The sequence below is a fragment of the Dryobates pubescens genome, chromosome 27, assembly GCF_014839835.1.
Source record: "Dryobates pubescens isolate bDryPub1 chromosome 27, bDryPub1.pri, whole genome shotgun sequence".
Taxonomy (NCBI): domain Eukaryota; kingdom Metazoa; phylum Chordata; class Aves; order Piciformes; family Picidae; genus Dryobates; species Dryobates pubescens.
The window spans coordinates 1,094,185-1,116,539 of NC_071638.1; the positions used below are offsets into that span (position 1 = coordinate 1,094,185).

The 22,355-nt window shown below is 45.3% G+C and overlaps 1 protein-coding gene across 1 annotated transcript in view; it reads right to left on the reverse strand.

Annotated features, from left to right (window-relative positions):
- Window positions 1-496: 496 nt before the first annotated feature.
- SCUBE1 (signal peptide, CUB domain and EGF like domain containing 1) overlaps window positions 497-22,355 on the reverse strand; it is a 255,138-nt gene continuing 233,279 nt past the window's right edge. The window contains exons 15-23 of the mRNA XM_054173884.1: window positions 18,781-18,939; window positions 17,577-17,780; window positions 15,736-15,897; window positions 9,695-9,862; window positions 7,141-7,302; window positions 5,361-5,558; window positions 3,584-3,736; window positions 1,951-2,030; window positions 497-850 (exon numbers count right to left, since the gene is read on the reverse strand). Coding sequence (XP_054029859.1) covers window positions 698-850; window positions 1,951-2,030; window positions 3,584-3,736; window positions 5,361-5,558; window positions 7,141-7,302; window positions 9,695-9,862; window positions 15,736-15,897; window positions 17,577-17,780; window positions 18,781-18,939 — 1,439 coding nt within the window. The 3' untranslated portion in view covers window positions 497-697. The remainder of the gene's footprint in view (window positions 851-1,950; window positions 2,031-3,583; window positions 3,737-5,360; window positions 5,559-7,140; window positions 7,303-9,694; window positions 9,863-15,735; window positions 15,898-17,576; window positions 17,781-18,780; window positions 18,940-22,355) is intronic.

Below are 22,355 nucleotides of genomic sequence, written 5' to 3' on the forward strand. Positions count from 1 at the left end.
CTCTCTTTATCCTTCCTCCCTCCCTTCCTCTCTTTATTCTTCCTCCCTCCCTTCCTCTCTTTATCCTTCCTCCCTCCCTTCCTCTCTTTATCCTTCTGCCCTCCCTTCCTCTCTTTATCCTTCCTTCTCTCTTTCCTTCTCTCCTTTTACCCTTTTGCTTTCTACTTGCACAGAGGTTCCACTAAGCCACAAATGAGAAATAACAACATTTAGATCATTTAGATTGCTTTTTCCCCCCCTTTCTGTCTCAAATATAAACTTCAAGTGCAAGTCACAATCCACATATTATTTATACTAGATACTTCTTTCTACAATAGAACTTATTTGCAGGTAGTTTTATCAGATTTGAGTAGATTTCTTCTCTGCTTTGACAAAAGTTGTTTTTGATGAAAATAAAAGCTAGGAAGAGTATTTTCTAGATACTGTGCTTCCAAATGGAAAGTGAAGACACGCTAGTGCAGGCACAAATCTGCATCTTCAACTAGATGCGCTCAGGATGCATCATCTTCTGTCTTAGTGAAAATCCCATTCAGAACATTGGCTTTTAATGGTTATAAAACATTATAGGCATTTTTCAATATACAACTGAAAACAAAGACTGCAAAAAAGAGCCTTCAAATTAGCAAATGTTTCTACTGGAGAAGAAAGACAATATTTGACAGAGACGCAAAGTAGCCCCAGACTGAGTGCCCCTAGACTATTTGTATGGCCGGAGAAACCTGGAAACTTTTGATCGCAGCAGCTTTATAAAGGATCTTGGAAACATCTCTTTTGACTCCTGTGCTGTGTACTTGAAATAGTTCTGCGGGTGTGCCAGTACATCAAAGAGAGCTTTGATCAGTTTCTTGTCCTATGGGAGACAACATACATATTTTAGATTAAAATAGGGCTTGGATTTAGTGTCTGCACAGCTTTCAAAATTAATGAACAGCAGGCGGGTTGTCCTCTCACAAAATTTGATTCTGGGTAGAGCAGTGCAAATAAACTCCGTGTTAGTGTGGAGTTTCATATGCATGAGCATCTGACAAACTGGCTGCAGCAGTTAGGCTTTAGAATTGCAGACTGCCTCTGACCGCCATTCCAGCCTGTTTCATGCTGTTGTCCAGGGCCTGCCTTCCGAGAAAAAGAGCAAAGGCTCTTCAGTGATTCTGCAAGCTTTAAGAATTTTCTTCTGTACCTTGGTAAAACCTTGATTCAGAGCCTCAAGTGAGCCTGTGCCTGACAGTATACACTGCAGACAGGACCTGAGCAACCTCAAGACTCTAGTGAGAGAATACTGTCAGGGCTGTGGCAGGGCTGGCCAGGGGAGCCGGCTGCTCATCAGCTCCTAGCCTTTCAGACTGTACACTTACATGGCTGAACTTTGCCTTCAGAACAGCCTTTTCCCTTCGCTCTGGCAGATAGTAGCTCAGGTAATTTTATGTTGGGGTGGAATTGTCAACCCACCACGATGTTACAGCTACCTTCCTCCATAACTCTCTCCAACGTGTTGCTCAGGCCTCTGGAAAACCATTTCGTAGACAGCCTACAATGCTCCATTATGGTTGCGTCTTGTTGCGGCAGGACAGTGAGTTAGGTAAATGCATTTTTAAGTGCACAGGATGTTCTCTTTTAATGACTTGTTTAAACACGTGCCAGGCTGAGGCTGAAGAAGGCTCTTCAAACACTAGGGCCTTCATTCTTGGCTGACTAATTTTTCTAACAGACAATTATCTTGGCGTATATTTCATTTAGTTCTTGATTCATCAAAGCATGTGTGCACATGCTCAGCCCAGATGACTTTGTGCTTCTCCAAGCATCAGCACAAACCTCAGAAGACAGAAGATTTAATCAGGGATCACCCTTGAGGTTTAAATATAATGACCCTATCAGGGTGGTGAGAATTATCTTGGGAAAATGTTCAGTAAAAGGAATTCTGGGTTAGCCTCAGATCAATCAGAACTTTCTCACCTTTAAAATTTCTTGATGATTTTCTGATGCATATAATCGTCCATCTCGAACAATGTCTTCTATCAGTTGTTGGTAATCCTCTGAAAGAAAAGGGTCAGTTGAGTGACTGTTTGTGACATCACCTGTGAGGATGACAGCCTGACATTAGCTAGACCTCCTCTTCTAGACCTCCTCTTCAAGACAGAACTGAGAAATTAAGTATCCCCTTGATTATTCAGCATCTCTTAAGATACTGTAATTTAATCAATTATTAACATTCTGTACTGCTTTAGACCAGTAATTTTAAGTAATCTATATAAAAATAGTAGCTTGTCCCCAATAAAGGACTCCCTCCAGATAATAATACATTTTATCTGCATTCTAGAGATGAAACAAATGGGACCCACGATACGTAATGCTTGTCACTTGTTATTCGTCAAGTCAGCAGCACAGTCAGGAGCAGATCCTCATTTCCTGCCCTGAGAACAGCTCTCATTTTGGTTCCTGAATGACCAAATGAATACAGACTTTCTCATCATTCATACAGTTGCAGTGGTGTTTGGAAAAGAGATGGACTAACAGCTGCCGAAAACATCACAGGAAGGTCTTGATGTCATTGAAACAGGAATCATCCCAAAGTCTAAAATACTGTGACCGTTTGAGGCTGTGCCTTTAAGGAAGGGACACACTGGCTAAATGGTTATAAAATATTTCCGTATTCTAAACGAATTTCATTGGCTGATTAAGGTCTTGGACCCAGGGGAGCTGGGACTTTCTCTCAGTTTCTCTTCCTTCGCTGTTCCTTTCGGCTGGACTGCTTCTGGGCTTCTGGCCAACTAAGGTAAGATACTAACTAACTAACTCCCTGTGCATAGGCCTCTGTCTGCTGTGCTAACCCCCCTCTTTTCTCTTTTTCTACCTCTTTGGGGGAGAAGGGAGGTAGGGGGGTGAAGGGGGCACAGGGGGAAGCCCCCTCTGTTGGGGGTCTGGTTTCTGACTGTGTTTATTTGCTGTCTATTTCTGTATATATTGTAAAATACCTGTACTTGTTGTGCTACATATAATCTGTTTCCTTGTAAAATACACTCTCATTTCTCCGACTGGGTTTTAGCCGCGGTTTCTTTCTCAGTGGGGGAGGGAAAGCAGAGCCTTTTCCTCTCAACCCACCACAAATACAGAGTTTAATGCATAATTTGTATGCCAAGCCAGGCTGCTTAACAACGTGGATTTAGGAAAGGATCTTTCTTTTTGCATTGTTGTTTTTCTCTGTTGTAGTTGTGATTTTCTTTCAGAACCTTGTGGGTTAGCAGTGGGACTTGATGAAGGGGCTTCCTAAAGTGCACGGCAATTAATGGTACGATAAATGACAAGTAAAACAAGTCTCATTGAGTTTGGTGGACTAAGGATTAAGTGTAAAGAATTATGTGTAACTTGCTGTCCACCCTTAAAGTATTAGAAAAAGTAATCACCATAAAACTAGACGTTATTTCAAAGTCTTGGCAACAGGTTTTAAAGCCATTCACTAGACTGAAAAGGAGTGACATCAGGTTCTTCCCCATTCTTCACTCTTTGTTATCAGTGTAAGAGAGGTTCCAAAAGACAATTTTATGTGACCCAGATACAACACAAAGCTGGAAAACAATCCCATTCTCACCATCGTAAGTCACATAGGGGACCTGAAATCCTTTGCCACTGTTTCCTTCATTTGACTTGAACTGAATCCAGAGCTTTCTTGATCTTGAGGTAAATGCAATAGGTCTCTCATAAGTCTGACATGTTTCATATGTAGTAATTGAAGTAGGAGAAGCTACAAAGAAGGTTAAATAAAGAAATAATCATTATAAAATACTTTTTGCACCCTTCTTGAGCTAGATGGTAGAAATGTCAAATCGATAAGATGCTTCTCAGCATCTTCCTGAGAGAAGTGTTTTGTTCTTTTCTGGTGATAGAAAGGATATTGTTTTTATCTGTATGTAGAGAAGTAGGTTTTTCCACAAAGGCAATGGGAATGCCTTTGTCCTGCAGCAAGAAGCTTAGGTAGACAGCAAGAAGCCAGAGATAGTTTTTGACATTTATAAAATTCCTAACACCAAATGGTAGGGGTTGGAGAGGACCTCTGGAGATCATCTAGTCCAACCCTCCTGCATCTGTGATGAGGCTCCTCCAAATTGAAATGAATTTAAAACAAAAGGAAAAAAATATCTTCTTACCTAGTACAACAAAACCTCTCCATAGCCACAGGATAACTAGAGAGAACAACGTGGGTTATCTGAACTTGCTAAGGACTGATTCAGCTTTCACCAATGGTAGCAGAAAGAGACCTTTTGAATCGGATGGGGTTTAGGTTTTTGAAGTGCAGAAAAGTGGATCCAAGTGTAACTCTAGAACTGACACCAGTCTTTCTACCATTACTGCAGCTGACTGTACATGAACTGTAATAAATATTCTGAAGACCTGCTCTTATGATGCCAAATATGCAGTGATCACATAGCATGACTGTGAAAAACAGCTTTCATTTTCCAGCGGTCGGCACTGGAATTGGTAATGAAAATGAGGTGAAACTTCCCAATGTACCTGGCTTTACTCACTCATGGAACCACAGTTTGGAATTAGATGGACAACTGGTTTGCAACAGTTGAAGTGCTTTGCTTTTAAGTGACTTCTCTGGATGGATATAATTTCCTTCCATCTATAGTGGGCAGGTTTCATCTGACACGCAGAGGTGTCAACACAAGCCCTCAGGGGTAAAAAGTTGTGGAAATTGTTTTAGCAAATAAAATGCTCTGTTCTGGCAAGTAAAACACCCAGTTTGACACACAGCTCACTACAAACAATTGTGTCTTTCAGGTTTGACGCCTCTTGGAGATTTAGCAACAGATGGCCAGAAGCTGGGTACCTACATAGGACTGAAGGAAGACTGCATCTCATTGGTGTCTTAACTTCAGAAGCTGAGTTGACTTCATAATCAAAGACAAAACATAGCCATCTCCCCCAGCCCACAGAAAATTGGGAAAAGTGTTGATTTCTTGAGGGTGTCAGGTACACCAACCCATCTCACTGCCCAGGTTTAACGGTAACTGCAGTGTATATATATCTGCAAAGGGTGAGAGCACAGCTGATGACACACAGATGACAAGAGATAACTCTCCCAATATAACTTAGCACTCTTGACTTCTGGAGTGTTACCACGAGGTGACTGGGCCAGACAGAAGCCCATTAACTGCTTTGTGATTCAGCCAAGACACTTAAATGATTAATATCACTCTGTTGATTGTTATTGATACAATGTTCTGTTTTCACTTGCTGCACCACTTCATTGAGCAATCCTTCTAGAAATACCAGATAGATGAAGACAGTTCTCTCTTGAATGTGAACTTTCCACTTGGTCAGTTTGTAACAAATCTTTATGTAAGCCATGTCAGGCCGCTTACCGCTTTTCCTCATCACTAAAACATCACCACATTCATCTTCAATTGGGAGAAATATCTCAGGTACAACGATGAGTATTCTCCTCTTTGGGGGTGGATTTATATTCCAAATGCATTCAACATTAGCTGGGTAGTCTCCAGGGTAGTTGGGCGATTCAATGTAGCCAGTGTAGTCCCCAAGTTCTCCTCCACAGTGCTGGTCTGTGTAGAAACACAAATTAGCATTTGTGTTAGCTCATTAGCTAATTTGAGGTGTTTTTCTAGATCTGGCAAGGGTAAACTTCTCCTTGTGGCTTTAGAAATGCACACACACTCCATGTGCCTCTTTGTTTAGCATGGAAATACTTTAAAAGAATACTTCACCTGCAGGGCTGCTCCAGCTCATTTGCAGAACCTTAATCTCTGGAGCAGAAACTGATTCAATGCTTCATTCAGGTTGCTTTGTTTGATTAACAAATGGACACAGGTAAGTAAACATGATCACATTGTGGAGGTAGACTAGACTAGACTAGACTAGACTAGACCAGGTTGGAAGAGACCTTCAAGATCATCGTGTCCAACCCATCAACCAACCCAACCCACCTAAACAACTAACCCATGGCACCAAGCACCCCAGCAAGTCTCCTAACTCGCACTGGTTACCACTGAGACCACACAGATCTGCAGAAAGTAGTCTGCTTTAACCTTGCTTGGCTTTTACCTTGGTGTAGAATGAATGTGATGATCCTGATAGCCAACCTTACCTTGATTACAGATTTGCCTTGCTTTATTGCAGATTAAACCAGCTGATAAAGAATCTCCACTGATGGATCAGTTTTACTTTCTGAGTTTTGAAAGCTTGTATTGAACTCATACTTGCCACAGAAGCCTCATTCAGTAAGTTACTTAAGCTTGATCTCTCCGGGCCTACTCACCCACTGAAAACTAGATTATGTATTTAAATACTTCGCCTAATCCCAGCTGCAAAGATTAGGTAGGGTCAGAAAATCCCTGAATTCAGAGAGCATCTAAGATAGCAAGTGACAAGGGTAGTTTTATTTTATAGGAAAATCAGCAAACTTCTTCAAGTTCCTTACAAGTACCTAATTTATCTGAATTACCTTAGCAATTACGAAGGGCTTCAGTGACTCATGGCACGTAACCAGAACAAAAGCTTACAACAGATTTGCACATGAATAGTTAATTTAGATGACATGACCTAATTATGGAGATGTTCTCTTAAATCAGCATGCTACAGATGAAAAAGGAATTGCTTGCCTAAAAGAATCAGGCATTCACAGATCAAATAAAATTGCACTGGAATCCTTTGGGGGGATATTTAAAATGGTAATTGAAAGTAGGAGGCTGAGTACTGCAAAAAAGCCCATAAGAAGATTTCACTGTTGTGAGAGATTAGCTGGCAGTTGCATGATGTGTGCCCATGTATCTCTTATCATGGAATGGCAGTTACTCTGCTGGAAGATGACAGCATGCCCTGCAGAGGGCATCACTGCAAGGCAGCTTCCAGGACCTGGGAAATCCAGAGTTTCATAGTTTTGACCTGTAGCTGGCATTCACATTAAAGCTGAAGCAATGGGATGTATGAGGTGGTCCTTTCCCTTTTGTTGTTGTTGCCTGTGTTTGTTTGTTTTCATTGTTTTCCCAGTTTTTGCTGTTTCCTCTGGCAGTAGATACACGCTGGCTAGGAAAAAGAGGGCAGTCCAGCCTGACAGATGGAACTTCTGTACTGCAGCTCTGGTCTGAAGATTTGCTCCATCTCACAAATAATATAAATGCAACTTACTTTTGCAGTGTGTAACATTAGTGGAGCCATCAAAATCTGTACTGGTGTTCCCAGGGCAGGTGATGCAGTAGTTTTGACCAAACTCGGGCTGGTACTTCCCCACAGGGCACCGGATACATCTGTGTGTTGTGGAGTTGTAGTAGTGTCCAGGAGAGCAATGAACTGTAAGGCACGAGGTGTCTTATTTTCAGAAAGTAGAATTATTTGCAGTGCAGAGAGAACTTCACCCTGGACATACCTCATGATCTATGTTTTCAACTATATTTCTTAGGCCATAAAAGGCAAAAAACCCAACATTCCATAGTATCATCATAGTATCATAGTAGCAGTCAGGGTTGGAAGGGACCACAAGGATCATCTAGTTCCAACCCCCCTGCCATGGGCAGGGACACCCCACACTAGATCAGGCTGCCCAGAGCCTCATCCAGCCTGGGCTTAAACACCTCCAGGGACAGGGGCCCAACCACCTCCCTGGACAACCCATTCCAGGGCTTCACCACTCTCATGGGGAAGAACTTCCTCCTCACCTCCAGCCTGAATCTCCCCACCTCCAGCTTCATTCCATTCCCCCTAGTCCTATCACTCCCTGAGATCCTGAGCAGTCCCTCCCCAGCCTTCTTGTAGCCCCCTTCAGATACTGGAAGGCCACAATGAGGTCACCTCAGAGCCTTCTCTTCTCCAGACTGAACAGCCCCAACTCCTTCAGTCTGTCCTCACAGGAGAGGTGCTCCAGCCCTCTGATCATCCTCCTGGCCCTTCTCTGGACACCCTCCAGCACCTCCAGATCCCTCTTGTAATAGGGGCTCCAGAACTGGAGGCAGTACTCCAGGTGGGGTCTCAGCAGAGCTGAGCAGAAGGGGAGAATCACCTCCCTTGCCCTGCTGGCCACACTTCTCTTGCTGCAGCCCAGGATCTGATTGGCTTTCCGGGCTGCAAGTGCACACTGAGAGCTCCTGTTGAGCTTCTCCTCCCCCAGCACCCCCAAGTCTCTCTCCTCAGGGCTGCTTTCCAGCCAGGCACTGCCCAGCCTGGATTTGTGCCTGGGATTGCCTCCACCCAGCTGCAGGAGCCTGCCCTTGGTCTTGTTGAACCTCCTGAGGTTGGCTTGTGCCCACCTCTCCAGCCTGTCCAGGTCCCTCTGGATGGATCCCTTCCCTCCAGCCTGCACCACACAGCTTGGTGTCATCAGCAAACTTGCTGAGGGTGCTCTCAATGCCACTGTCCATGGCACCCACAGAGATGTTGAACAAGCCTGGTCCCAGGACTGATCCCTGAGGGACTCTGCTTGTCCCTGGCCTCCACTGGGACATGGACCTATTGAGAGCCATTGTAATTTCCCATTACCAAGGATTTTCTAACCAGAATTACGATCCAAAGGCTAGAGACAATAAACCCTCATGGAACTAACCACACATGCTGTATGTGTCACCATATTTAATGCAGTGTTTTCCAAGGAGTTTGCAAACCATTGAAGCTGATGAATGTCTGCCTCAACAACAAAAATGCCTTTCACAGCAGTAGGAGAGGTGTTTCTGTCAGTGTTTGTTTGCCAGGGCTGGCCTGTTCTTCCAAGTAACTACATCATTTGCAGCGGAAGTTGACATTACAGAACACACAACATCATGTCGAACGCTTGCAGTTCCTGCCTAGCCCATTAACAGTCAATCCTTAGCTTCACAGTCTCACAGTCTCACAGTATCGCCAAGGTTGGAAGGGACCTCGAGGATCATTGAGTCCAACCTGTCACCACAAACCCCATGACTAGACCATGGCACCAAGTGCCACATTCAATCCCCTCTTGAACACCTCCAGGGACAGTGACTCCACCACCTCCCTGGGCAGCACATTCCAATGACGAACGACTCGCTCGGTGAAGAACTTTCTCCTCACCCCCAGCCTAAACTTCCCCTGGCACAGCTTGAGACTGTGTCCTCTTGTTCTGGTGCTGGTTGCCTGGGAGAGGAGACCAACCCCTTCCTGGCTACAACCACCCTTCAGGTAGTTGTAGAGGGCAATGAGGTCACCCCTGAGCCTCCTCTTCTCCAGGCTAAACAACCCCAGCTCCCTCAGCCTCTCCTCACAGGGCTGTGCTCAAGGCCTCTCCCCAGCCTTGTTGCCCTTCTCTGGACACCTTCAAGTGTCTCAATGTCCTTCTTAAACTGAGGGGCCCAGAACTGGACACAGTTCCTCTATTATTACTGCATTGTTTAGCTTTTCTAATTTGGTAAATAAAGGTACACAAGACATAAAAGCCAAAGCATTGCCTAGTGCAGGTTTTTCTTCTCATCGTGTGGTGCGGCAGATTCACTCAGCAGTTGCAGTGCTGACTTTTTACCTGTCTGTGGTAAGGTCCAGAGAAAACCATAAAGCCTGTTCAGTCTCTGCAAACTCAGGAAATTCCTAGTTTAGAGAGTTCTTGACCATTTAATTTAATTGTGCACCGTCTTTCTCTATGAAGTGACTATGCTCTGGAGCCTTTCAAAGTCCCTGGGCATTGAAGATAACAAAAGGACAAGCAGCAGGAAAATGAATCGCAGTAGGAGTTGAAATTCACCTTTGGTTTCGCAGTCTTGAAAGGAAACAGCACCTTCATACTTGGTCACAAGCCCACCACCACATGGAAAGCAGAGGGTCCTTCCTGGTTCAGGCTGGTATGTACCAAGAGGACAGACTCTACAAGGATTAAACCCATCTGAAGAATAGTGCCCAGGAGAACACTGCCCTGGAAATGAAAAATAACCATTTGTATTAGTGACATGACTTTGCTGGGCAAAGCCTGAAATCCACTCTTAGCTAGCAATCCTCCCTTTAACTCAAACATCTGACATCAAGACCGCTGCAGATCAAACTCTGACCTTACCTGCTGATTTTGGGTTCTTCCTACAGAACACCACCAGCAAAATACAACTGCTTCCTTAGCAAGCTTAATCAGCTACCTGTGTGTATGTAATTTTTTGTCTTTCATCTGAGAATTTCAGCGTGCTTTGTAGGGAAAAAAGAAAAGAACCTTCACAGTGTTTCTGTGACCTGAGTAATTGTTGGATTGCTGTTTTTTGCATCTCCGTTTTTTAGACTTACATAGAATACACAGAATAAACCAGGTTGGAAGAGACCTTCAAGATCATCGCGTCCAACCCATCAACCAATCCAACACCACCCAAACAAGTAACCCATGGCACCAAGCACCCCAGCAAGTCTCCTCCTGAACACCTCCAATGATGGTGACTCCACCACCTCCCCAGGCAGCCCATTCCAATGGGCAATCACTCTCTGTGTATAGAACTTCTTCCTAACCTCCAGCCTAAACCTCCCCTGGTGCAGCCTGAGACTGTGTCCTCTTGTTCTGGTGCTGGCTGCCTGGGAGAAGAGACCAACCTCTGCCTGTCTACAACCTCCCTTCAGGTAGTTGTAGACAACAATAAGGTCACCCCTGAGTCTCCTCTTCTCCAGGCTAAGCAACCCCAGCTCCCTCAGCCTCTCCTCACAGGGCTGTGTTCCAAACCCCTCACCAACTTCGTTGCCCTTCTCTGGACTCATTCCAGCAAGTCAACCTCCTTCCTAAACTGAGGGGCCCAGAAATGGACACAGGACTCGAGGTGTGGCCTAACCAGTGCAGTGTACAGGGGCAGAATGACCTCCCTGCTCCTGCTGGCCACACTGTTCCTGATGCAGGCCAGGATGTCATTGGCCCTCTTGGCCTCCTGGGCACACTGTAGGCTCATGTTCAGCCTACCATCAACCACCATCCCCAGGTCCTTCTCTACCTGGCTGCTCTCAGCCACTCTGACCCCAGCCTGTAGCTCTGCATGGGGTTGTTGTGGCCAATGTGCAGAACCCGGCACTTGGATGTGTTCAATCTCCTGCCCTTGGCCTCTGCCCATCTGTCCAGCCTGTCCAGGTCCCTCTGCAAGGCCTCTCCACCCTCCAGCAGATCAACTCCTGCCCCCAGCTTGGTGTCATCTGCAAATTTACTGATGATGGACTCAGTGCCCTCATCCAGATCATCAATGAAGATGTTAAAGAGCATGGGGCCCAGCACTGATCCTTGGGGCACACCACTGGTGCCTGGCTGCCAGCTGGCTGTGGCACCATTCACCACAACTGATAATCCTACTCTACAAGGTTCACCCCTAAACCCTATCCCCAAGCACCACATCCAAATGAGCTTTAAACACATCCAGGGTTGGTGGCTCAACCGCCTCTTCTAGAGAAGAGGTACAGCTGGGTGCTAACGCTCCTAAGTAGCCAACGTTTTCAGCACTAACGTGCCTCAGGCCTTACTTGTATATAAGAATGAGCTGACTTGCTCCCTTCTTGCCTTCTTTGTGTTGGAATGTCAATCAAAATTGATGAGAGATCATTTACCTGAATAATGCCCCAAATGCCTAGCTTTTAACTGTGCTTTGGCCTTCTACCTTCACGGATCACATGTAACAATTACCACAGTGTGTTGTTGACTTGCAGATACAACGCAGAGTTGTACGCATCAGGCACTTAAAATGTCTTTCTTTAGTACCTGTTGTACATGCCTCATCTGAGGGTTTCAGTCCTGTCTTGTCTGTTAACTGCACAGGCATTACTGCTGCAGAAGACACAGTTCCAAAGTACTGCTGGTTTCAGGTGGTGAGCACATTCCTAACAAAAGCCATGCTCATCAAAATGCACCATTTCATCACATATGCTGACACGTTTTACAGAGACTTCCCAAGTTTGAGAGAATAGTTGACAGGGAGTTCTATGAAGCCCCAAACATATTCTCTCCTGCCATTTTTGGAGAAAGAGGAATGGGGAGAGTTGAGCAGAAAACCAGACTGTTGTGACATGTCAACAAACATTTTGAGGCATATCTGCTCTGTTGTTGTGAGAAGAATAATTCCAACCAGTCTTTTTACTTCTAGTTATGCTGCTTTTGTCAGTACACCGTAGTCAGCCTCTATAAACTCAGATTTTATTTTGATAATCTATGCTTGTTGGATTTTGGGTAAATAGAAATCAACATAACAAAGATGTGCAAGCATTTTGAGAACTTTCCTGCGAGAGGTCCTTGCTACCATGAAATCAGCAAAATCTGCCATGTGTTTGGGCTGGAGGCACTGCAGTTGTTCTTCATTCAGGGGATGGGGGAAAAGTGGCAGTTTGTCAAGTGACATTCATATTGTGTTCACTCCAGATATCCTTAAAGACAGCACTGATGCAAATGACATGGATGAGTTTTAAAGGTAGAACTTGCATTGCAGATAGGGTAGATTTCCTTCACAGTCAAAGAATGTCTCTGTTATTGACCAGCTTTGGCTAATCTCTAATGAAATAAGGTTAGAAAAATAATTGGCAGTTATGCATCAAGGCCTTATCTTGATTGAGTTACAGTTAGAAGCACAGCTCTCATCTGAAACCAGGTATTATCATCATTATAATCTAATTTCTATATAATGAACCTGAATCAGACCTGCTGTATCACCTGTGAAAAGCAGTGCTGAAACTTGCAGTCAGTGGCTGTGGGTCTAGGTTACAGATCCCTGCAGCATAACTACCTCAGAATTATGACTGCTGCTGGTTGGCCCAAGTAAACTGCAGCTCATGCAAAACACTAAATCAGCAGCATCATTAAACTCACCAATACCACTTGAAAGTAATCCATACTTTTAGAATAGAACTAACCAGGTTGGAAAAGACCTTCAAGATCATCAAGTCCAACCTATCACCCAACACCATCTAATCAACCAAACCATGGCACCAAGAGCCCCATCCAGCCTCTTCTCAAACATTTCCAGTGATGGTGACTGCACCACCTTCCTGGGCAGCACACTCCAATGGCCAATCTCTCTTTCTGTGAAGAATATCTTCCCGACATCCAGCCTAAACCTCCTCTGCTGCAGCTTGAGACTGTGTCCTCTTGTTCTGGTGCTGGCTGTCTGGGAGAAGAGACCAACCCTCACCTGGCTACAACCTCCCTTCAGGTAGTTGTAGACAGCAATAAGGTCTCCCCTGAGCCTCCTCCTCTCCAGGTTAAGCAACCCCAGCTCCCTCAGCCTCTCCTCATAGGGCTTGTGCTCCAAGCCCCTCACCAACCTTGTTGCCCTTCTCTGGACACATTCAAATGTCTCAATATCTTTCATAAATTGAGGGTCCCAGAACTGGACATAGGACTCAAGGTGTGGCCTTAACCAGTGCTGAGCACAGGGCAGAATGACCTCCCTTCTCCTGCTGGCCATGCCATTCCTGATACAGGCCAGGATGCCTTTGGCCCTCCTGACTGCCTGGGCACACTGCAGGCTCATGTTCAGCCTACTATCAACTAGCACCCCCAGGTCCCTTTCAGCCACTCTGACCCCAGCCTGTAGCTCTGCATGGGGTTGTTGTGGCCAATGTGCAGAACCCGGCACTTGGATGTGTTCAATCTCCTGCCCTTGGACTCTGCCCATCTGTCCAGCCTGTCCAGGTCCCTCTGCAGAGCTCTCCTACCCTCTAACAGATCAACTCCTGCCCCCAGCTTGGTGTCATCTACAATTTTACTGATGATGGACTCAATTGCCTTGTCCAAATCATCAATAAAGATATTGAACGGGATGGGGCCCAGCACTGATCCCTGGGGCACACCACTGGTGCCTGGCTGCCAGCTGGATGTGGCACCATTCACCACCACTCTCTGGGCTCAGCCTCCAGCCAGTTCCTAACCCATTGCAGTGTGCTCCCATCCAAGCCATGGGCTGACAGCTTGGCCAGGAGTTTGCTGTGGGGGACGGTGTCAAAGGCCTTGCTGAAGTCCAGGCAGACCACATCCACAGCCTGCCCCACATCCACCAGGCAGTCACCTGAGCATAGAAGGAGATCAGGTTGGTCAGGCAGGACCTGCCCTTCCTAAATCCATGCTGGCTGGGCCTGAGCCCTTGGCCATCCTGTAAGTGCTGTGTGATGGCACTCAGGATGACCTGTTCCATAATCTTGCCTGGCACTGAGGTCAGGCTGACAGGTCTGGAATTCCCTGGCTCATCCAACCGGCCCTTCTTGTGGATGGGCATCATGTTGGCCAGTTTCAGTCATCTGGGACCTCTCCAGTGAGCCAGGACTGCTGAAAAATGATGGAGAGTGGCTTGGCCAGCTCATCTGCCAGCTCTCTCAGCACCCTAGGTTGGATCCCATCCGGTCCCATGGACTTGTGGGGATCCAAGTGGCTGAGCAGGTCTCTACCTACTTCTTCCTGGAACACAGGGGAACTACACTGCTTCCTGACTCCATCTGCCAGCTCTGCAGGCCAGCTGTCTGGAAGACAACCTATATTCCTATTAAAAATTCAGGCAAAGCAGGTGTTAAGTACCTCTGCCTTTTCCTCATCCTTTGTTACTATGTTCCCCTCCATGTCCACCAAGGAGTGGAGGTTGTCCTTGTCCTCCTCTTGCTATTTATGTATTCATAGAAGGATTTTTTGTTGTCCTTCACAGCAGAGGCCAGTCTAAGCTCTAAATGGGCTTTTGCCTCTCTTATTTTTACCCCCTACATGACCTAGCAACATCCTTAAACATTTCATGGGTAACCTCTTCTTCCTTTCAAAGATGGTACCCCCTCTTTTTTCCCCTTAGTTCCTTCAGAAGCTCATTGCCCATCCAGGCCATCTGCCCCAGGGCTCATCTTCCGGCACATTGGCACAGCCTGTTCCTGCACCTTCAAGAGTTCTTCCTTGAAGCAGGCCCAGCTCTCCTGGGCTCCTTTGTTTTTAAAGGCTGTTTCCCAAGGTACCTTCTGAGTTAGTTCCCTAAGTAACCTGAAGTCTGCCCTCTGGAAGTCCAGAGTGGAGGTTTTGTTGCTGCCCCTCTTAGCTTGACTGCATACTGAACACTCAATTATCTCACAGTCACTGGACCCCAGACAGCCTCCAACCACCACATCCCCACCAGCCCTTCTCTGCTTGTAAAAAGGAGGTCAAGCAGAGCCTTACCCCTGGTAGGCTCACACAGCAGCTGGGATAAGAAGCTATCCTCCATACACTCTAAGAACCTCCTGGACTGTCTCCTCTCTGCTGTGTTGAGTTCCCAGCCGGTATCAGGCAGGTTAAAGTCGCCCATAAGAACAAGGTCTGGTGATCTTGGGACAGCCTCTAGCTGCCTATAAAATAATTCATCAACTTCTTCCTCCTGGTTGGGTGGTCTATAACAGACTCCAACCAGGATGCCAGTCTTGTTGGCCTTCCCTCTAATTCTCACCCACAGGCACTCAACTTGGTCATCCTTAATCTCTAGTTCCATGGTGTCCAGAGCCTTCCTGATGTACAGGGCCACCCCTCCACCCCTTCTTTGGCTCACAATATACCTGGCGAATCCATACAAGATGAGGTATGTTCATGTTCCATACCTGACTTGGAGCAAAATGCTTTGCTTGGCTTGGTCCTTTCCATACCATAACTCACGTTGCTGTAGCAGGTCAGCAATGTCAGTGGACGGCACAAGCCAAAATATTTTGCTTATTGCTTGTAAGTGGACAGAGATTTCTTCTGTTACCTTTACAAGACACAAGCGTGGAAGGTTCTCCTCTCTTTTAGCTTCCATGTCTCACAGGCTATGTGGCAACAACTAGTCCTTTTATAATCAAAGTAAAACTTGCCTCCACATTCTGACACGTTCCGGGCGCCCGCCACTCCCTGTCCGTCGTTACTCGGGCAAGGCTCGCAGGTAAGCTGACCCTCCGTGTCCTGGTACGTTCCCGGTGAGCAAGGAATGCACTGCTTTTGCTCTCCGCTATAAAAAGTGCCCGTGCTGCAGGGAACTGAGGAAAGAAAAGGGCATTTTAATGTTGATCAAATGATTTGCCTTTGTCTCAAATAGTTAGAGAAGATGGATCTCTTTGGCCCCAGCATTACAGTGGTAGTGTATGTTTTGTGCATGTTAGCCCAGGAGCCTGACCTGATGTAAGCAAGCCCATCTGCACCAGAGGCTAGGCCAGTTTACATCAGGGCGAGGTCCTTCTATTATTTAAGCTATTAAATGGCATAGTATTGCACTATTACATGTGTTAGTAAAGCTGATGATGTGTTCTTAAACCAGTAGTTTGCACTCTGATTGAAACAGTGGTGCATAACGTACAGGAACTGAGGTGGAGAAGAGAAGGATCAGGGGTGACCTCATTGCCCTCTACAACTACCTGAAAGGTAATTGTAGACAGGAGGGGGTTGGTCTCTTCTCCCAGGCAACCAGCACCAGAACAAGGGGACACAGTCTCAAGCTGCGCCAGGGGAGGTTTAGACTCGAGGTGAGGAGAAAGTTCTTCACTGAGTGAGTCAGTTGTCATTGGAATGTGCTGCCCAGGGAGGTGGTGGAGTCACCGTCCCTGGAGGTGCTCAAGAGGGGATTGGATGTGGCACTTGGTGCCATGGTCTAGTTGTGAGGTCTGTCGAGACAGGTTAGACTTGATGATCCTTGGGGTCTCTTCCAACCTTAGTTATACTGTGAGACTGTGATACTGTGAAATTTTACATTTTGGGGTGAATTTGTAGGTGCATTTACATGTTGGTTTTATGGCAGATGACTACAAAAAGCCTGTCTCCTGAGATCAGTTGCAGGGGTTTCTCTGAGGGCAATGTATGCCATGTAATTGTTATGTCTCCTGACACTCCAATACCCCAACTGGAAAGTGTTTTCAATACAGATAGGAATAACCGTGATTTTCTTGCTGCAGCAGGGGACATAACTGCATTAAACATTTGTCTTTGATGGGTACAGGTAGGCTAAAATGTAAGGGTTTCTAGACACTAATAATAACAATCTTTCAAAGCAGTTCCTAAATTACTGTGCCTGTAACAGCCTCTGCACCAACCCATTAGAGGCACCTACCAGATCTGCACTTAAGGATACATTTTGCTTGTAAATCTCCTGGTGCCTAGGAGTTTGCAGTGCCATGAACAGGTGTCTGCTGGCACCTTGCCCTCAGTAAAGGCAAGAAAAGGCTGAAAGAAATTAGGTGTTTGACACGGCATTAAAACAGATTTCTACACATTCTTTTTTCATTTGACCTCTTGAGTGTTAAATGTAAATATACCCATGAGGCATGGATTATTTGGCAGTGAGGAGAGAGAGAGGTGATACGAAACTGAACACACAGCATCTAGGCAAACACCACGTTATTATTTACAGGACTGTAATTATGTTTGCATAAGGTTCTGGGAGCAACTGGGAAATAGCAAACATTGCCTAGGGGCAGGCCTTGATACTCACCAACTGACAGCATAGGAATGGATTCATATGTATGCTGCCTTGCTTCTCCTGCAATCCTTCATTGAATCCCTTTTAAATTCTAATGGACTGTCAGTTGTCCATGCACACATGCTGAGTAATACTGACCTAAATTGTCTGCTGCCTCATAGGCCTTGTGCCTGTCTCCCCAGGGATGAGTCAATTTTGGGTTGTTTGCTTTGGGTGATACAGCTGAATAGAATTGTTGGAACTTACCACACTTTCCATCCTGCAGCACTTGCCCTGTACTGCAAGCTTCATGCCCTTCAGTAGCTTTAGCTGGCTTCTGAGCCACTTCATATTCTGTCCCAGAAAACTGAATGTAAAATTGCTGTTTATTAATAGATTTCCTCAAGGTTTTGATTGCAGTTTGCAGCTTCTGCTCCATCCTTTTCCGAACACAGTCAATGTTACAGGTGTCTAGATGGGAAATGATAACAAAACTAGAAGCAATTGAGATTAATGTTTAAAAGAGATGCTTAACAAAAAGCTCATCCTGCATCGCACTATGACACCTGTTTGCTTCACTCTCTTCTCCATGTTCATTTTAGAAGCACCTTGCTGTATTTGAAAGCAGGCCTCTTAAAGGGACAAGACAAAACACTGAGGTCCATCAAAACTGGTTCACTGCTCCGAAGTACACACTGCGAGACAACAGCTTATTTCCAGCACTAAGAGATATGGTTATACTGAGAGCACAGGGAGAGGGCTGCAGAATCAATCTCCCTGCCTTCTGCTCCCAGGTGTGTGTTCAGTCTGCTGCTGCTAATGCTCCTGAATTTTTTCTGCCCATGCTTTACTTGGTTGATTAGGAATTATTCCCACTTCCCTGACCAAAACACTAGAGTGACACAGAGAAAGGGGCTTTCTATCACCATTTGAATCAGTTAAGAAACCTGCCTTTGAGAACCGATGTGTCTACAGAATTCAGCTCACATTTTCTTTGGCTGGATTTTATAGCACAATATTCCATCTCATGAATAACTTGAAGCAATTCTTTTTCTTCCTGAAGTTTGTTACAAAACCACAAATTTTCCACATGTGTGATAAAAATGTTTGACTCTCAGATTGTAGTTTCAGCAACTCACATTTTGGAAGATGTTTTTTATTGCCATTGCTGCAGAACTACCTCATCCTTACATTCTCTGTGCATCATTTGTCACTTCTGCTGTTTGAAGAAATCAGACTAAATTGAAGTCCCTGAGTTAACTCAAGGCTTCAAAGGAATTTTGCTGCAGGTTCAGTCTTTGTTCCTTTGGCTTAAATTCACACCTGATTCAATTAAATCTGAAAGGCTTTTGAATGAGGCCTGTGCTAAATGCTTTGCATAGCAGCTTGATGAAATAGCATTGAAGAGATTCTAACAATGCACTGAGGAACTGCATTCTGATTTGTCTCCACAAACAGATCTTTCACAAACCTGAGACTTCTTCTGACTTCATCTCCACTTCAAACTCTGCAGTGATATGGGATACTTCTTTTGATGGTGACTTGCGGCCTCGGCGCTTTTTCTTAGAGGAGTCACACTTGAGATTCACAAAGGTCACCTGGCAGTTGTCTGTACAAGGGAACTGACCTCCTTTGCAAAAGAGGAGCAACAGAGAAAAGAAATCAAGTTGCAAAGTAGCAAGTGACTGGCTAGTAAGTGACAAGCTTCATAACATTTCACACGCACTGTTGGATGCTCCCTTCTCTGTACGGTTTTGGGTTGCCTCATTTTTCTAGTGACTGCAGAAGACACAAATGCAATGGCACTGCACAGTGCTGTCTCTAATGGCCTCTTTGCTGCAGAAGGATTAGAGAACACTTGCAGAAATTAGTTCAGGCCACATCATCAGCTGAGTTGAACCTGCTGCTATTCATACACACCATGCCAGCTTCAAAATGAGAGTGCTGGCTGGAGCAAAGTAACATAGGGCTAGTAGGTCAGATTGTAACTTGAGAAGTTTCCTGTTCCATTTGCTGCTTTTGGTTTCCAGGTCTGGGGTGTGGGTCCTTCTGCTGGGATGGTGGCAGGATGGGGAAGGGTGGGAGTTGGGAGTTGGTTAGCTCACTGGCTTTTGCTTTTTGCTGTGATATTTCTGCACATAGGCTAAGGTAACTGAGCATTGTATGATCTCATATTTTCTCAGTAAAGCTTTTTATTCCAACTCTTTATCTCAACCTGAAGGGTTTTTTGTGTTGTTTTCCCTTGCTTCTGTGTTAACCCATTACAGACCATCAATATTATGTACACTTGTTTGATGGTTAAACAAAGCAAGAGAGTCAGTTCTCATGAATTCATGAGAACGGCAGGCCTGGGCTCCAGAAACTACCAGCTGGTAGTTTCCATCTCTTGGAGCAATGACAATCAGCAGACATCAAAGGCTTTAATAGCCTTTGATTGGGTGATTATAAGAACATACTGGAATGGTTTATGTGAAGGGAAATCATTTAAGTTGGAAAAGACCCTTAAGACTCAAGTGTTTTCCAATTCCACCACTAATCCACGTCCCAAGCACCATGTCTTTTAAAGCATCTTGAAGTGTTTGAAATGTCTGCATGTCTTTCAAATGTCTCCAGAGATGGTGACTCAACCACTCCCTGAGTAGCCTATTCCAATGCTTGACAATCATTTTGGTGATGAAATTTCCCCTAATATCCAACCTAAACCTCTCCTGGTGCAAGCTGAGGCTGTTTTCTCTCATCCTATCACAAGCTAGAGGAACTGAATGTCCTCATCAACTGTATGTAATCGCTGAGGCTAAAGGTCACAATCTGTAGGGACACAATCACATAAGCATCCTCTCCTTGTAAAAGAAATCTGTGTGAAAAACATCCTGTTGTGATAGGTAATGGACCTATAGCACTCCAGTCACCTAAAGAATTTAATTCTCAGTGTGTGGTTGTATGATATAATCTCACTGTTCAGATGACATAGCAAACAGAAAGCAAAGCAAACAAAGGACAGGGAAATACATCTAAGAAATACATTCCCATGATAACTATGGACCACTCCCTCCCCAACTTCTGCGACTTTAAAATTGAGTCTTGTTATTAGAAGACAATACGTAAGGACAAGGTAAACATCGTAACAACTGACACTTGTTTTAAGCCAATACTTGGAAAATTAGAGAGAGAAATGTCCAGATTGAAGGGTAAAGTTCAAGTAGGAGTCTTCATTTTAAAAACAAAATCTTTAAACCATTAGCATTGTGTTTAGGACAGCTGTTTTTACTCCTCTCTGTTCAGGGTTCATTGCCGCACCTTGAGTCCTGTGTCCAGTGCTGGGCCCCTCAGTTTAAGAAGGACATCGAGACACTTGAAGGTGTCCAGAGAAGGGCAACGAGGCTGGGGAGAGGCCTTGAGCACAGCCCTGTGAGGAGAGGCTGAGGGAGCTGGGGTTGTTTAGCCTGGAGAAGAGGAGGCTCAGGGGTGACCTCATTGCCCTCTACAACTACCTGAAAGGTGGTTGTAGCCAGGAAGGGGTTGGTCTCTTCTCTCAGGCAACCAGCACCAGAACAAGAGGACACAGTCTCAAGCTGTGCCAGGGAAAGTTTAGGCTTGAGGTGAGGAGAAAGTTCTTCACCGAGAGAGTCGTTCGTCATTGGAATGTGCTTCCCAGGGAGGTGGTGGAGTCACCATCCCTGGAGGTGTTCAAGGAGACTGGACGTGGTGCTTGGTGCCATGGTCTAGTCATGAGGTCTGTGGTGACAGGTTGGACTCAATGAACCTCAAGGTCTCTTCCAACCTTGGTGATACTGTGATACAACTCCTCCCTCACTAGCAAAAGTAGTGGTAAGCCATTTTTCTAACAGAAAATATATCATCAGTAGACATTTGCTGCAAGCTGCTACATTGCTTTAAGAAACAATAAAATCTGTTGCTGTTACATCAGCAGTGTGTATTAAAATCTAAAATACTTCAGGTTAGTAACAAATTTAAACAAACTCCAAGTATTTTAAGCAATAACACCCAAGCAGTCTTTACTTATCCCAGTCATGATATCGAGGGGATGGAGGACGAGAAATAAATGTCATGAATCACAGAATCGTGGGGGTTGGAAAGGACCTCTGGAGATCCAAGCTGCCCTCTTAAAGCACAGTCACCCAAAGCAGGTTGCAAAGGATTATGTCCAAGTGGGTTTTAAAAGTCTCCAGAGAAGGGGACTCCATAGCCTCTCTGGGCAGCCTGGTCTAGTGCTGCGGCACCCTCAAAGGAAAGAATTTTTTCCTTCTAAGTGAAACCTCCTGTGTCCTGTCCTGTCACTGGGAACCACTGAAAAGAGCCCAGCTCCCACCCTCTCAAACTCCACCCTTCTGGTATTGATAAGCACTGATGAGATTCTTTCTCAATCTACTCTTCACCAGGCTAATCAGGTTTCTCATCCTCAGCTTGTAAGAGACTGGACACACTCCTCCAGGTGTGGCCTCACAAGCACGGAGTAGAGGCGAAGAAGAATCTCACTCATCCTGCTGGCCACACTTCTTAATGCACCCCAGAATAATGTTGGCCTTCTGTTAAATACATTCCACCTTTAAAATCTCATTTTGTTCAACTTTTGTACTTGGTTTGGCTGAGCTGGAGATAACTCTCCCCAGGGTGTCATCTTTCCAGGGCTGTGTTTTGCAGTGCTGTAGCTGGGTGTTGATACCACAGCAGTGTTTTGGCTACTGCTGAACTGTGCTTTTGCAATGTTTCTCCACTCCAAGAGTACGCTGGGGTGTGTGTGTGTGTGTGTGTGTGTGTGCACAAGATCTTGGGAGGGGACCCAAACTGACCAAAGGGGCATTCCATGCCATATGATGTCAGCTTATACGTAAGAACTAAGTGCAAGAAGGACGTGGGGGGATATATGTCCATGGCATCCGTCCTTCGGAGCAACAGTTAGGCATAGAGCCCTGTTTCCCAGGACCAAGGACTGCCTGCTGCTGGGCAGTAGAGAACAACAACTCTCTTTGCTTTTGCTTCCACCTGAGGACTTTGACCTTTGCTTGTGCTCAGCATTAATAAATT